The following is a 16740-nucleotide window of genomic DNA, read 5'->3' on the forward strand; positions in this document are numbered from 1 at the left end:
TTACCATTTACTGTCTTGTGATGAGTGAACTAAATCTTGATGAGTCCAACAGTTGTGGAAATATGTGGCTGGAACAAATTCAAATTTGTAAAAAAATTATGAGTTCACATTTACTCAATTATTAGATACACAAATTTTAATAGATAACAGAAATTAAACTCAGAAGTTAAAACTAAAATACATTTCAAATTTTATTAAAAATCTTAAAACTTTATACATTAAATTAATATTCATGAACTAGAAGTTACATTTATTGAAATAGGTATGAAGTTCCAGAAATTCTATATAAATTTTATGTTTGCTCCAGTGATAGCACCTAAAGTTTTGCGATGTAACAATTTCCGGCGCCATAATGAAGACGGTGAGAAAAGGAGACAGCAAAGAGCAAATTCAAAGGAGAAACAGTTCCATTAGCTCCACAGAAGAGAAAAAGAAGTGCGCTGATAACACCTGTAATTGCATAAACTTAAATTCATCAAATCTACAATGTTCATATCATACAAATAGTGTGGCAACCCTACCCAGCTTAGAGTCGATGAAATATTTGTGAGTTTGCTTGCAGGTAGAATACAATTTAATACGTTGGTCTGCGACATAGTCTCCTCAATCGAACTCTCTCCTAGCAAGTAAGGAATGAACAAGTATTAGAAGACAATTACAAGCCAATTAAACGGGCATGGAGCATCATCATGTGTAAGCAATACTTGCCTCACTATTGTCATGGTCATAACGGATTAGGAAAAGACACCTGCATCCCCTTATATCATGCATTCTCCTTTGAATTTCTTTGACGTGAGCATCATAATAGATTGCTTGATCTCTTCTCTCCTAAAATTCAGTTAACCATAAATATGCAAGGAAAATAAAAGGCAACAAGTTTCATGGCATTTCAAGATTTATGTAATGCATTTAGAATTACCTGGAAGCATAGAACAAGATCTCCAGTCTTCAACTTATGACATTCAGTGTGCTCCAGTGGAATGGATCTTTCTCGTACAGCATTTTTAACATTCACCCACTCATCTTCCTCAACTCCAAATCCAACAAATCTGACACGAACTTCCTTTAATAATTAACAAAAACGTTAATGAATTTACAGATTAAAGAATAAAAGATATTCAGGTTTTTCATATAGTTATTAGTTATATCAGAATCACCACAACATGGCTTGTCACATACAAAAGTACATACTAACATGCAACCACATACCAACATATTCAAAATATCATGATTACTTAGAAAGAAAAATCTTATATTAGTTAGTTCCCTTCAAATAACAATGCAAGTACTTCACAGTTTAAATACTTACAGCTTCTCCAGAACAAGTATATCTATGACAAAGAAATGTGTCAACATCATACCTGCGGTGAGAAAAATAACAAGACCTTAAGAAATAGCATCAAGCAAGTGCCTAACTGTTCAATTGAATCATCAGACAGACACCAGAACAAAAAGAATAAGAAGCTTTTTCCTCTTCATAGCTACAATTCATTGCTATTTTCAGACAACTAAAACACAACAAAAGAAATGATTTTTTTTTCAGAGAACTATAATTCATTAAAAAGGCGCTGAGTACCACTCAACTACAAAAATATGCAACATTTACAATTCCTAAAGGATGAAATATAAAAAAAATCCAAGATATCTATATCTACCCCATCTTGATTGGGTGACTCCAAGACAAAATACATACGAATCATCAACCAGTAATTCTCTTCTGATGCCAGCCAAAAAGGATGAAGAATTCTCAAAAACTTTCCTATTTCCAAATTATGCGAAAAAATGGACAAAAGAATGAAGATGACATTTTCCGACCTTCAAGCCAGACGACATCCAAATTTCCTCTTTGACGCAACAGAAGAACACAACACGCAAAGAAATATTTAAGATGAGCAAGAGCCAAATCCCAGAGCATTTTAGTGTCAGAAAATGAAACGAGAAAATGGGCAGGGGATACCCACCCTGGTAGGCATAAACAACAGCCATCAACCAGATTTTTTTTTTAAAGTAAGCCATCAACTCAGAATTCTTCCTCTTTTTATCAAGTTATTCAAAGTAAGAAATCTTTCCCAAGCTGCTTCTCACTGAGACCACTAAGGGGCAATGCCTAGGTCTTCTATGGCTTTTTCAAGGAAAAACAATGCAAAATCTGGTAAAAAAAGTGGTAGTGGTTTTAACAAGCCATTTCTAGAGATCTCCCACACCAGGAAATCTTCCTGATTGGGCTGGACGCAAACTGATTCCGAATATGCAAATAGGGAAATCCACTCATCCACCTCCTAGTCATTGAGTTCTGGAGAATAGGAGTATTTAATTGAATCTCACCCATTGTGTACTCATAGCATTCTTCTACCTTAGCCTCAAACCTGTCAACAGAAGAAAATGTTAAGTTTAGCGGTCCATACATACACCAACAGTCACCAATACTAGACCCTCCTCGCATTGCCAACATAAAAAGTTGGAGCAGCTCATAATGTCATTCAAGTCCTTGTTAATCCAACTGGATTGGGTAAAGCCAAAAGTACCCCTGCCCCCTCAAGAAAACCACCCACTAATAGCAAAACCATACCTTGTAGTGAAGAATTTCTCCACAGGGCATTTTTAGAGGATAAAAACCATCACAGCATCTTAGCAAACAATGCAGAATGAAGATTGCAATTGATGTTATCCCTAGCCCACTTTGCATGATGGCTACTTTGTTTTCTACCAAGTAACAAGGTTATATTTTATTTGAACCCCACCATCTAACTGCAAAAATCTGCTTTTGACTGTCAATCTCTTATGGGTGTTCAGCAGGCTGATTCAGGTATGGGGTGAAAGGTACCTTTCACCTATGTTAACATGAGATTTTTCTCATGGAAGGTACAAGAACATTTAGCTGAATAAGCTAAGTATTTCTATTTTTAGTGCCTAAAGTAAGTTGTTAGCCCATCTGTTTGGAAGTTCATTACACAGTATATCAAACTTCACTTTCTAGAACTGTGTTAAATTATTTACACTCCACCACACGGTTCAACTGGCTTTCCTGCTCCAACTAGCTAGGTTGGCCGTAGCAGAAAGAGGGGGGAGACGACCACTAAATAGACTCACAAGGATAAAGGGACTCTCTCTTCCTTCCTAAACCCAAACTTAGTTGTAAGAAGACAAAGTAGCATAATTGGTAGAGTTTGGTTTTGAAGAGCAGAAAATGTTGATTACAAAACTAATGTGTTCAGGTTAAATTTACAAGAAATGGGATCTCATTAATGTGGCTACATGGATTAGAACCAGAAGAGTTTCCATAACTACTTTTTATAGCATCTATTTTGCTTCAAAGCAGTGCAATCATACTGAAAGTCTTCCTTGATTGAAAATTATTGCATATTTCTTCAAAGGATTGATCCCTAAGCAAGTATCTCCATCGGACAGACTTTCAAGGTATTTTAGACACTGAAATCATTCAATATAAAATAAATAAGAATCTCGGATAGCATTATTCATGACCACTCTCCAAGTGAACTATATGACAGTTTATTGCAACCCATGACTTAGTAAGCAAGTGACCTTTAAGACAAATGGTACTGTGGTGAACATGCCATGATTGGCAAAACTACTGCAACGTGCAATTGATGGTAGCAGAATCTCCAAAATGTTCAATCACATATCAGAGAGGGCTTTTTAATTGAAATAATGTACTGGTATTTGAGATTGTTGAAAGAAGTGTGAATACTGCAATAGATGTTTTAGTAATACGAAGTACCAGTTTGATGATCTAGAAAATAGGTAGTTACATGTTTAGATAAAATGCCTATATAAACATGAACTTTTTCTAGTTTTTAATGCAAACAAAGATAAATGTATGAGAAAAAATAACTGAACATGTCATGACAATTAGCATCGTAAGTCAATACAGGAAAAGTTAGGGGGAATGTGCTTATTCTTTCTCTCTTAAAGTTTCTAATCGGCAATACACTAAGTATCCTTCTTATTCCATTAGCAAACAGATAAATTTTAACAAGTTACTTAGAACTGCTTAAATACGCTCAATAAGCAACACCAAATGTCCTCATAGTACCATGCCTCCAATCTTGCCCCTAGATTACTCACTCCAAGAAAAAGGTCTTGAATCAAATCTACAACTAAGATTATTCCCAACCTTCTAAAATTTCACCTACGCGTGAATAAAATATCTGTATCCATGTAAACATCACTCTTATGTGCCTAAAATCAGCTATAAAGTACTTTCAACCATTCTGTTATGCTTTCTTATCCAATATTTCTCATTGTCATCTACAATTTTGGAGTAGAATGACAATACTTAAATAGCTGATGCCTTGTCTTGCAATTCAAAACTATGATTTCTTATGCTTAAACATTAAAAACGGTGTCATCATAGAGATCTATCAACATTTTAGCAATGACCACAACAATTTTAATTGTTCTTGCTTTTTCATTAATATGCATGCTTACCATGCTCCATCTTTTGAAGACCTGGCCTCGAATTCCAATTCTTCCAAATTGGGAATCTTCTCTCCTACTCCTGAAAAAAAATGGTGATTCAGAAATAAATCTCTTGGCAGAAGTTTAAAGGACAAACAGGTCAAATGTCCTACAGGTCCCATTTTCTATCTAAAAAGGATATCATAAGAGATACGAGTCCTAGAAACTAAGAATTGTTAACTAATAGGATCAAGACAAAAAGTAAGAAAGAGAAACCTTTCTTGTCCTGTTTCTATCCAATTGAAGCCTCATCATTTTAATGAATGACCATCTTAGTTATTTTATGGTCAAAACTAATGATGCAACTTTGTCTTAAAAATTATCCTATATGCCTTCTTTAGTTCATCAAGCTATGCTAATATTCTAAAGAGATGCATTACGTATTATCTGCCATGCAATGGCATGTTAATGTTAAAACCAGGCATCTTAGAGATAAATGTAGAAAACTGCAATGACACATCAAGAGCTGCACCACTAAGATATTCTAGAAACAGAAGTTTTTATCCCATTCAAATTCTATTGTTTCAGATAATTTTCTTTGTAACTTGACTCTATTAATCCACAAATCTTCAAAATTATGTTATCTTAACAATGGATTCCAAATACACGGTCGCAACCAGTAAAATATCTGAGTGTTAATATCAGTACTTTAGAGTCGTCATCACAGTATTAACATGCTCCAAAGTCTTTCACAGACTATGTACAAGTTAGACCAACCAGAACTGAGATGCCTTCATATCTAAATTTTTTCCATAGGACCAGTAAACTTGTAGAACAATTATAAAATATCAGGTACCTATAAAGAAAAACCACAGAAAGCACAACAAACTAGTAGCCTCCCTCCCCCCCACCCCCTGTCCCCCCCAAAAAAAAAAAAGAGCTACGAAATCACATGAGAATCATATAAAAAAAAGAAACAAATTTTGATAGACTAGTTAAAAATAAATGCTCATGTTCATGTACATGGCAAATGTTTCAAAACTTAAGAATCATATTCAGAAAGACGCACCTCTAGAACCTCCATTTTCCTTATTTGGAGGATCATTCTCTCGAAGTACAGACTCATTTTTTGACGCATCAGTTGAAGAAGCTACTTTGGATGTGCTTTCTTGCAGCCTACTATGGAACCAATTTTGTACCTGTACATAGTTATTAGTACAATAGGACATTTATTACAGTTCTAATGTTTGAATAACTGTGACAATGCACAGAACCAAGCCAAATTAGAATAGGGAGTTAAGAGAAATGCAAGATGCAAGAACCTCAGTCCACTTAATGATAGGTTTGCCAGCACGACCTGAAGAGGAACTGCAAAGAAAATATTTGGAAAAAAAAAAGTTATGAAAATATTTGAGAAAAAAAACAAGTTATTGACCAAATTCATCAGTTTAGAGAAGGTTCATCAAACATAAGCCTCAGTCCTAACCAAATACCTAATCAACCTAAAAGTCCAATGGAAGCACTCACTTAAAACTTCTTGTAATTTTTTGACAGAATTCCCTGTTCACCATTTGTCCTCCCAGTTTCGTTACAACTTTCTCCATCTTCTCCACCTATTGTAAGAGGAAAAATAGCTGTTTTACTGTTGATTAATGATTTGGAATAAAAGTTAGCCTGAACCAGAAACAATGTTTAATTAAACAGTTGAGTCCAAAAATAAGGACATAAGAATTTTGCAATTGAATTCAAACACAATTCATTGATATCACAACGTACAACCAAGAGAGATTCTAACATTGGCATGGAATGCACCATCAAGTTACAGAAGTTTATGAACATTTCTGTCAACTACTGCCAATAATATTAACAGAAATGATGAATTAAGACTCTGTGTCAACAATGAGTGTTGATACAATTGTTTTCTGGTAATATTAGAATTCCACTGAAGAACCTGACGTTCACAAAGCTAATGTTGGCATTTCTAACAACTTTGAATTGCAATTTCTCCAGCTCCACGAACAGGAAACAACATATGAGTTAAACAACATATTGATTAAACAATTGCACTGAATCAGTGGGTCACATCAAAGCTTTCACTAAAGACACGTATCCCATATTCCCATGACACAGGAAACAGATATTTGATTCCAGTATATATTCTAATAAAACCTATGGCCAAACAAATTAATCATCATCAGCCATATAAAGATACGATAGAAACAGAAGAAAAGCAAGAGCTCTCTTGTCGTACCTCAGCGTTTGTGAAGCCAGAGAAAAGCAGTCTCTGTCTCGGGCGAAGACGATCCATCTAAGTCCCCCTCCCCAAAACTAACAGGAAAAAGGAAGAAACAAACTATCTGGCTCTTCTTTTGGCTCCTTTCTTAACGAGTGATTAAAGGCTGATAGAAATTTCCGTCTCCAAAGCTTGAATTAAATGGGTTGAAAACCCTAGAAGTTGCAGAGGATACAGCTCCACCAAATTTTTACTTGGGTGCCCAGACTTCCTTCCCACATTTTTGCTGGGTTTGGTTCACCCTAGGAGAATTGATGTTCAAATTTATGTAATTCTAATGTTTGATTTCAGGAAAATTCAATAAAGTGTTGTTGGAATTAGAGCAACAGACAAATATACCTCTCACTATTGGTTTAAAAGGAAAAAAAAAAAACCTCTCTCTAAAAACTCTAAGCTGTCTTCTTCTCTCAACGCCGCTCCTAAACCACCAGAACTCTAAACCGCCAATCCCAAGATGCTACTCTCTCTTGAGGTCGCCTTAATGGAAGCCTTATCCGGAAACAAACCGGTCCACAAAGAAGGTTAAGATAAGACCGAAAGAAAACCACTCTTCATTTCCTGTTGAGCACAAGAGTTCGGAGAAAGGGATGATAGACGAAGCGATGGAAGTAAAAGAGACGTCACCGACCCGGAAACGTACCAAATACGGTGGAACGACGCGATTTGTGCTGGGGCTAATCTCTTGCATCGATGGCAGACGAACAGGGCCTGGTCCCAACGCCAATGGGAGGAGATGTAAAATCAGGGGCAGTGGAACAATTTGGTGCGACCCGCCCTATGTGTCCGAATGAGACCCGACCGTTTGCAATCCAGGGGCTGTTTGCGGAGGATGAGCCAATGGTGGAGACAATGATGGTTGTTGGTAACTCGGCAACAGCGGCGGCTCTCCCCTATCCTGGTGCGACCCGACCAACAGTCCCAACCTTGCTCTGGTCTAGTGTGGAAAATTTGAGTGTAGAAAATGTGTATATAGTGGATACTGTGATTGGGGATGAGGCTTATGGAATAGGCAGAGAGGCGGTAAATTTTAAGCAATTTACAACCGAGAAACTGCAAACTACGCACCTTGAGAAATTGCCTTCGCCGTAGAAAGCATTGAATGCAAAACCCTCATTTAGAGATAAACTCATCAATAGTCATCAAGCTATTGCCAGCCAAGATGAAATTGAGATCAGGGACAGGAATGTTACTTTTGGCATGGAGAATGGAATATCGAGAATCAGTTTTTCGAATAAGGTGCATAATCTCCTAGCACAAAATATGAAACTTATGGTGATTACTCGACTGCTTAGGAAGCCGACTGGGTATAAAGCACTCTAGGCAAAACTTCATAGCCTGTGAAAGTCCACTAATCGATTACACCTGATTGACCTCGATAATGATTACTATATGGTCAAGTTCCACTCGACAGAGGACTACCTGCATGTTCTGACAGATGGCTCATGGGTTATATATGGTCATTACCTCATGGTGTAGCCTTGGTCCCCCAGTTTCTCTACTGCTAACCCTGATGTAACTAATGTGGTGGCTTGGGTGCGTTTTCCTGGCCTCTCCATCCATTATTACCATAAGAGTCTGCTCAGAGCTATTTCCAGGGTGATAAGAAAGGTATTTCACATTGATGTAATACTGAATCCACAAAATAGGGTAAATTTGCTCGATTGACGGTTGGAATTGACCTGACCAAACCACTCATTTATAAGTTCATGCTAGATGGGCGCCTACAGAGAGTGGAATATAAAGGTTTGCCTGTTATATGCTTCGGTTGTGGAGTTTATGGGCACCTTAAAGGCCAATGCAAGAAAAATGCTGAGACGGAGATTGATTTAGGCAATAGTGGAAGCACAGGCCCCAGGGAACAAGATAATGTGGTGACGCCAGATGAAAACTATGGTCCATGGATGCAAATCCAATGCAAGGGGAGGAAAGTTAGAAGTAAGGGTCTTATCCTACCAGGCAAATGACCAGATATCCCAAGAGAGAATAATAAGATGGGTCAAGATTTAATATGATTATAGATATGGAGGGAGCTCTAGAAAGACCAAATTGGCTAGTGGTTAAAACCCCTAAACAACTGGAGGTCTAAAGTGAGAGACAACCCCCAAGGAGTAAAGGAAAAACGTTGAAGGTGGAAAACAATGATCATAAGACGATGGATGCCATTCCCGAAATCATGAGTTCTATCATGTTGGCCAATATTAAGCCCACAATTAGACGTATGATGCCCATGACTAATATGGACGGAGAATTTAGTGGGATAAAAGTATGCATTAGCCCCCGTGGTACAAGAATGACTAATAATGAGAAGTTTATAATAAATCAAGACACTACTATACTGGAACCTTCAAAGAATACCATTGTAATAATTAAAGATAGGGCGGACCAAGACTACGAACTCAATCGGTCATCCCCCCATAGCTCTATGCCACCAACGATCTCCTTAAGAGATCATATGAGGCCGGTAGTCAAACTTCTTGATAGACTTGGTATCAGTAAAGGCATAAAATTTAATACGACTTTCAAAAAACAAAGTAAAGATAAGAAAGAGGATGAGACAACTACATCCACTGATTCCACTATGATCAACCCTCTTTAGTCCGAAATTTAAGAGCTTGTCAATAAGGATGTAAGCCTTATTTCGAGCTTTGTCGATGCTCTTAAAAGGGAGCAAGGATAGTCCTTCTCCTGAGCATCAGCTCCTCTTTCCCTTATCCTTACCTTATGGATTACTCATTTATTGTATGGAATTGTCAAGGCGTTGTAAAAACTGGTCTCTGACGCACCCTAAAGTCATTTGTCAATATCCACAACCCTGTCTTGGTTGCGTTAATTGAGCTTAGGACGGCAGGCAAAAAAACGGATAAAGTGATCAAGAATCTGGGCTTTGACTACTCCCATAGAGTTGAGACGGTTGGTTTTTCGGGAGGCATTTGGATGATGTGGAGAGAGTCTATCCAGGTTATTGTGGACTAGAACTATCATCAGTTTATCCATTCCAAGGTAAGTAGGAATGATGGTTGGGAAGATTTTTCCCTCTCTATTGTCTATGGGAGCCCAAATCCCCATAAATGAAAAGACCTTAGTAAGGAGCTCACCACTATCGGACATAACTTAGATCACCCTTGACTCTTTATTGGGGATTTCAATGTCATCCTAGAGTCGGACAACCGAAGAGGGGGGACGGCTAAACAGTCTAAAGGTTGCGCTCTTTTTGACTAGTTTATTAATGTTAATTCTTTACAACAACTTGATTATGTAGGGCCGAACTTTACATGGCAACGTGGGACCATTTTTCAATGGCTTGATAGAGTTATGTGTAATCAGATGGTTCAACCACTTCCCGAAGGCCATCGTTCACCACCTTCCAGAAGTCCAATCTGATCATAGGCCTATCCTGATTATTCCTTACACCCGTCATTCTCACAATAAGTACCCTGAGCCCTTTTGCTTTTTAGCTGCGTGGCTATCTCACCCTGATTTCCCTAACTTAGTTAGGAGAAATTGGCAAAACCATCTTCCTATCCAGGAAAATATTAGTAGCTTCAGTGAGACTGTACAAGACTGGAATAGAAATGTGTTTGACCATATCACTAAGAGAAAACGTATCCTCCTGGTAAAACTGGATGGGATCCAATGGGCATTGGAGAGACACCACTCTGTTCGGCTTCAAAAGTTGAAAAACTCCTTGAAAGATGAATTAGAGGGGGTGTTATTACAAGAAAAGATGTTTTAAAAACAAAAATCTTGATGTAATTGGATTTCTCTAAGGGATAGCAACACCAAATACTTTCATACTCAAACTATCTCTAGAAGGAAAAAGAACAAAATTAATATGCTTAAAGATGGAGATAGTAATTAGAGTACCAATGAAGGCCAGCTTCGGGTAATGACATTCACTTTCTTTGATAACCTTTATACGGCCGAAGAGGGACCCATACCACAATACACTGTTAGAGGCTTGTTCATAAAGTTAACAGCGATTATGGTCACTCAGTTAGACTATGAGATTACGAACCATGAAATTTACGACGTTTTATTTAATATACACCCCTTGAAGGCCCCCGAAGTGGATGATCTTCATGCGGTGTTCTTCTAGAACCAATGAAAGACTGTAGGCGAGTCGGTATGTGCAATGATCAAAAGTATCTTCCATGGCGAACAACTGCCACTAAGATTAACAAGACTCTTATTACCCTCATTCCTAAAGTTGCTAGATGAGAGACTACTAAAGAATTTCATCTGATCAGCTTATTAACAATGTTATCTAAAATCATTACTAAATTCTTACCAATAAAACTCAAGCACTTAATACCTTTTTTGGTTGGCCCTACCCAAGCTAACTTTGTAGCCGGCAGGAATATCACGGATAACATTGTTATTGCCGAAGAAGTGGTCCATTCTGCGCAACATCTACGGCCGAAAGACAAGTGGGTGGCCATTAAGGTGGACTTAAAAAAAGCTTATGATCGCATTTGTTGGGAATATGTGGAGCACACTCTGCTTAATATTGGTCTCCCTCCTAACTTTATCAGAATCATCATACAGTGTATATCCTCTTGTTTTATGCAATTGTTATGGAATGGTTGTCTCACCCAGAAATTCCAGCCTACTAGAGGCATTGAATAAGGGGACCCACTTTCACCCTACATATTTGTGTTATGCATGAAACAACTATCCCATTGCATCAAGACTTGGGTAATAAATGGTACTTGGAAGTCAATCTTCCTTAGTAAGAAGGGTTTTGCCCTCTCACATCTCTTCTTTGCAGATGACTTGGTACTCATTGGGAAATACACTGATGACCAAACTCAGGTTATAAAAGAATTCTTAGAGGATTTCTGTGCCAACTCGAGCCACAAGGTGAGTGCGACCAAAACACTTTTTTTATTTTCTCGCAATGTTACCATGGGTGAGGCTAGTTGTCTTAGTTAATGTTTGGGTTTCAAATCTCCAATAATCTTGATAAATATTTGGGAGTTCCCTTACTACATGAAAGAGTAAACAAGGATACTTATCACTACATCTTTGAAAAGATTAACAAAAAATTATCTGGCTGGAACACTCACCTTCTTTCTTTTACAAGGTGTTTAACTTTGGCCAAGTCCGTCCTCATGACTATCCCCGCTTATGCTATATAAACCACAATCTTGCATAAATCCCTATGCGATCAGATTGAAGTGGTGGTCGAGAAGTTTATTTGGGGTTAGGGGAGTGGCAACCAGAAAATCAACATTGTCAATTGGACTGACATGTGCATGCCTTACGACGCTGAGGGGAGCTGACTTCAGTCTGTCCACAAGTAAAACCAAGCTTTCTTGATGAAATTAACTTTTTCTATGTTGGCGAAGCCTAATCTATTATGGGTCTAGGTCCTCACCCACAAGTATAGATGATCTGGCTTATCGCAGAGTTACAAGCTAATATGACCAATCTCTCATCTTTAGCGCAACCTTAGCCATCTTTGGATAGATATTCGTATGGTATCAAATGGTCAATTAGATCGGGGAGAAATGTTAGGTTTTGGGAAGACTATTAGTTAGAAGACCTGGGGCCGTTTAAACTTTTGGCTTTCGTATATATTGTTGAGCACTATCTCCATAGATATGTCAAGGATTACGTGGTGTCGTCCGACCAATGGAATTAGGAGGCCCTGCACCGGGTGTTGTTGATGGACACGTTGCTCCAGATGGCTGTGGTATTGGCCCTTAGAGATGATAATATCCCAGACTCCTGCTTTTGGGGTTTGATGAGCTCTGAGTGTTTCTCAATTAGCTCAGTTTATGCGCTCCTGGAGAGTGATCAAAAACACCCGGAGGATAGGAATTAGAGAGATATTTAGCATTGGTCAGGTGCTCAACGGGTGCATACGTTCCTCTGGTTGGCTACTAAGGGGAAGATCTTAACGAATTAGGAGAGATATCAATATTACATTTCCTCTACTGTTGAGTGCAGTAGGTGTGGCGACCCTATTGAGGGTGTGGATCATATCCTTCGTAATTGCAGCGTGGCTAAACTGCTGTGGTTGAAGATCATACCTACTGAAGCCCATTCAACTTTCTTCTGCAATATTGTTGATGAGTAGTTCATGTTGAACCCTAAAAATAATCGACCTTGGTGCAAGACAGTTCAGGATTAGAGAGTGACATTTTGTCTTACTTACTGGAGCTTTTGAAACCATAGGAATAAGTTTATTTTTCAAGAGAGTGAGAGTAACATCAATGAGCTTGCAAATAATATGTTCCTCATGACTGATTACACTTTTATGGCTAATAATATGAATCTTTATTTTTTTTTCCAGGTATGACACACAGGTCATAAGAACTTATATTTTGGCAGAAATCTCCTAGGGGTTGGTAGAAGATGAACACGGATGGTGCATATTAGGGATGAGGATGGTGCCTACCTGAGAAGTTTCAATAGGAAGATTGATAGATGTTTTGTACTTCAGGCCGAACTTTGGAGTACTCTTGATGACCTTCAACTTACTTGGCACACTAGGTTTTGTAGTATTATCATAGAAATGGATAACACTTTGACGGTGCACTTACTTACTAAGAAGAATTACGACACTAATGCGCATGCCGTCCTCATTCGTAAGATCAAACACTTGTTATTGCAGGACTGGTAGGTCAGGATCCAAAATGTTTATCGCGAAATAAATAGATGCGCTAATTGGTTGGCAAATGTCAACTTCTCTCTACCAATGGACCTCTATTCTCATGTTCAGGTGCCTAATAATCTCCAACAATTTCTCACTGACGATATCATATATGTCTCCTGGCTCTGGATGTACATGATGATCTCTTAATTTTTTTTTTTTTGGTTTTTGTCTCTCCTTGTACAAAACAAAAAGAAAAATTAAAATAAAATGGTGTTAGAATTAGAATTTATACATTGCTTTTCTAGTTGATACATGAGCATTAACACAAAAAAAAATACAATCTTTAAAGGAAGATACATATAGTACAATCTAATTAGAACTTATTATTTTTTTAAACTAACTATTTAGCTAAGTAGTTATTAGTAATTATAGTTAATAAATTATATTTTATAAAATATAGAAATAAATTAATATATTAAAGAGAAGTAAATCATAATATTAAAGAGTATGTAAATCAATGTGTTAAATAAGAAATAAATTATGGTATTAAAAAATTAATAAGATCATAATATTAAAATAGGAAATAAATCAGAATATTAAAAAGTAAACAAATAAAATTAAATAATAAAATTATATCATTTGTAATTAATTATAATCAATTGTATATTATTTTTTTGTTCTATAAAACTTGTATATATATATATATATATGTTTATAATATTTAATAAAATACATATTAATTAAAAGCATTCTTAACATAGTATCAGAGGTTTAAATCAAGAAATCATTAAATTCTTTTATAAACTCTATTTGACCTTAATTGCCCAAATAAAATATCTAAAGAGTCCACCTTTATAACTAGCCACTACCCTCTTGTCGTCGACCACCACATGACCAACCACTTCCACCACTAGCAGTAGCAAATTGTGACTTCCAATGCACTCTTCTTTGTCGTCTTCATAGCAACCATGTTCAAACAACTTCACGCAATCATGTGTTTTTTGGGTAAAATCCTTTCAATAAATTTTCTTTCTTTTTTAATAATTAATTTCTAACTAATTCTTAAAGGATGTTGGAGATTATGTCACAAATTACCAAAGCAAATCCCACCATGACAACTTCAAATTTTAATAAATTTATAGAGGAGATTGAAAGATTAAGGATATGACTTGAGTTTTTAGAGAAACAAATAAGTATCGAATTATTGGGACAATTAAGTATGACTTCTACCTCACAGGAACTAAATGTCTTATAGAAATTATTTGAGAACTTTTTGATTATACATTCATGAGACACATATCATAAGACCAATATTTTTAAACATATTTATACATATGTTTAATGTATAAGTAATAGAAAGATTGTCAATGCAGATGGTTCTCTCAATAGTATTGCAAGCAAAGATGATATTAAACTTAGTTGTAGCATTATTCTGAAAAATATATTACATGCCCTTAAATCGTGTACTAGTTTCAGTAAGTAAATTATTAGAAAACTTGAATTGAAAAGTTATATTTGACTCTCCTCGCTATGACTTTTAGGATTAAATTCGAGGAAAATAATTAGATACATTGAAGTCATAAACAAACTCTACTACTTGAATGCACCTGAGAGATATTTCTCTGTTAGTAATACCAACCTTACGGATAAGATTTGAGTTTATCATAAAATACTCGGACACCCATCTCTCTTCATCTTAAAGGTGATGTTTCTCTCATTATTTAAGAATTCGGAATGTGAAAGTTCATACGGCAATATCTATGAGTTTACAAAATATAAGTATGAAATTTTTCTTATTAGTAATGAATAAAGCTTAGTTCCATTTCATTAATCCATAGTAATATTTTGGAATAATCTCACGTACTTAATATTTTTAAAACTCGATAGTTTGTATTTTTTAATGACAATTGCGCTAAAGTCACCTAACTATTTTTGCTCAAAGTCAAATATGATGTTAGTCATATTATACCTCAGTTCTGTAAGATGATAAAAACTCAATTTATAACATCCATAAAAAAATTTTACATCAATAATGCCAAAGATTTTTTCAATCACACTTTTTCATCATTTTTCCACCAAGAATTAATTATTCATGAATTATTATGCGTCCAAACTCTACAACAACACAAGAATAATCGCCTTTTAACCACTACCAAAATTTTTCTTTTCTAAAATAATATCCCAAAAAGATATTGGGGCGAAATTGTCTTTATTGTCATCTACATTATTAATCATTTGCCACCTACATTACATTTCAATAGTTTTATCTAGTAGTGCGTGTCATAAACTATCTTATCACTCGAATATTTGGGTGTGTTGGTTTTGTTCATAGTCATTACATCAAAGAAGAAAACTGGATCCCTAAATCTTAAAACGTGTATTTGTGGGCTATTTCTCAATTTAAGAATATTACAAATGTTATCATTTGCCCACCCAAAAATTCTATGTGCCTGTGAATATTATATTTATTGAACAAGAATCTCATTTTATCTAATTTTATCTTTAAAAGAAGTCTATATTATAAGATAATGATACATAATTCATAATAAGTTTTAACCCAACCATCATTACCACACACCTCAAAACCATCACCATAAGAAAACATACAGATTCCATAAAAAAACTAACAATTGTAAGAAAACTTTCAAAATCCATTATCTCTATATATCATACTCGATTCTAAGTTTTTCAGGTGCATACAAGGAGGGAGATGTCGAATACTGAGCCAAAACAACTCCAATAATCTAACATTGATCCTAGAAATAATGTAAGTGTAGAAAAATGTATATAATTATCTGATAACAATATACATATTGCATTTTGTAAAGGTACATGAGAATACACTAAACATCCTTTGTATCCCATCTTGCAATTTTGTGTCATTTGTTAAGCATTAACTAATAGAATTTTTCTCGTAACTTTTAATAATGAGTAATCCCTAATACTTTATATGAGGCATTGCCATGTGAAAAATTAAAAAATTTTAGAGTGCGGAAATATAAATACTTGAAAATAATCAAACTTGGGAACTGGTGGATATGCTAAAGACAAGAAACTGTTTGAATGCATTGAGTTTTCTCAATCAAATATAAAATAGATAACACAATTGAAAGATATATAGCGAGACTGGTGGCAAAAAACTATATACAAACATATTGAATAAATTACTAGAAGATATTTGTATCAGTAGCCAAAGTGAATAATGTGCAAATCTTGTTGTCTTTAGTTGTCCACATTGACTCACAGTTACAATAATTTAATGTGAAAAATACCTTATTGCATAGAAATTTAGAAGAAAAAATCTACATAGATATTTCATTAGGCTTTGACAGATGAGTAAAGTCAAATAAGGTATGTAAATAAAAGAAAATTTTGTATAAACTTAAGCAATCACCATGAGCATGGTTTGACAGATTTTTAAGGATTA

At 35.8% G+C, this 16740-nt stretch overlaps 1 protein-coding gene across 4 annotated transcripts; it reads right to left on the minus strand.

Annotated features, from left to right (window-relative positions):
* Nucleotides 1–166: 166 nt before the first annotated feature.
* LOC110822055 (protein SAWADEE HOMEODOMAIN HOMOLOG 1-like) lies at nucleotides 167–7190 on the minus strand. 4 transcript variants are annotated; one of them, XR_015813639.1, is made up of 10 exons: nucleotides 6671–7171; nucleotides 5947–6053; nucleotides 5742–5787; nucleotides 5489–5618; nucleotides 4450–4519; nucleotides 1310–1361; nucleotides 920–1063; nucleotides 709–828; nucleotides 522–619; nucleotides 167–450 (listed from the first exon to the last, which is right to left on the minus strand). XR_015813639.1 is itself a non-coding variant. In XM_088208371.1 (9 exons), the coding sequence occupies exons 1-9, from the start codon at nucleotides 6725–6727 to the stop codon at nucleotides 575–577; spliced, it is 750 nt and encodes a 249-aa protein (XP_088064497.1). In that variant the 5' UTR covers nucleotides 6728–7169; the 3' UTR covers nucleotides 390–574. The 4 variants fall into 4 exon arrangements, 1 of the variants encoding a protein (XP_088064497.1); XR_015813638.1 differs by having other exon boundaries at nucleotides 5947–6032; nucleotides 6671–7167; XM_088208371.1 differs by having other exon boundaries at nucleotides 390–619; nucleotides 5947–6032; nucleotides 6671–7169.
* Between the last annotated feature and the right edge of the window lie 9550 nt (nucleotides 7191–16740).

This window comes from Carica papaya, chromosome 7, assembly GCF_054855325.1.
Source record: "Carica papaya isolate Zhongbai chromosome 7, ASM5485532v1, whole genome shotgun sequence".
Lineage (NCBI taxonomy): Eukaryota > Viridiplantae > Streptophyta > Magnoliopsida > Brassicales > Caricaceae > Carica > Carica papaya.

Coding starts and splice junctions, on each gene's coding strand:
- LOC110822055 (XM_088208371.1), bottom strand. CDS start 6,727: ATGGATCGTCTTCGCCCGAGACAGAGACTGCTTTTCTCTGGCTTCACA. Junction 5,619..5,741: donor CTATCATTAAGTGGACTGAG/GTTCTTGCATCT, acceptor AACTATGTACAG/GTACAAAATTGGTTCCATAG. Junction 1,362..4,449: donor TCTTCAAAAGATGGAGCATG/GTAAGCATGCAT, acceptor TTCTCACCGCAG/GTATGATGTTGACACATTTC.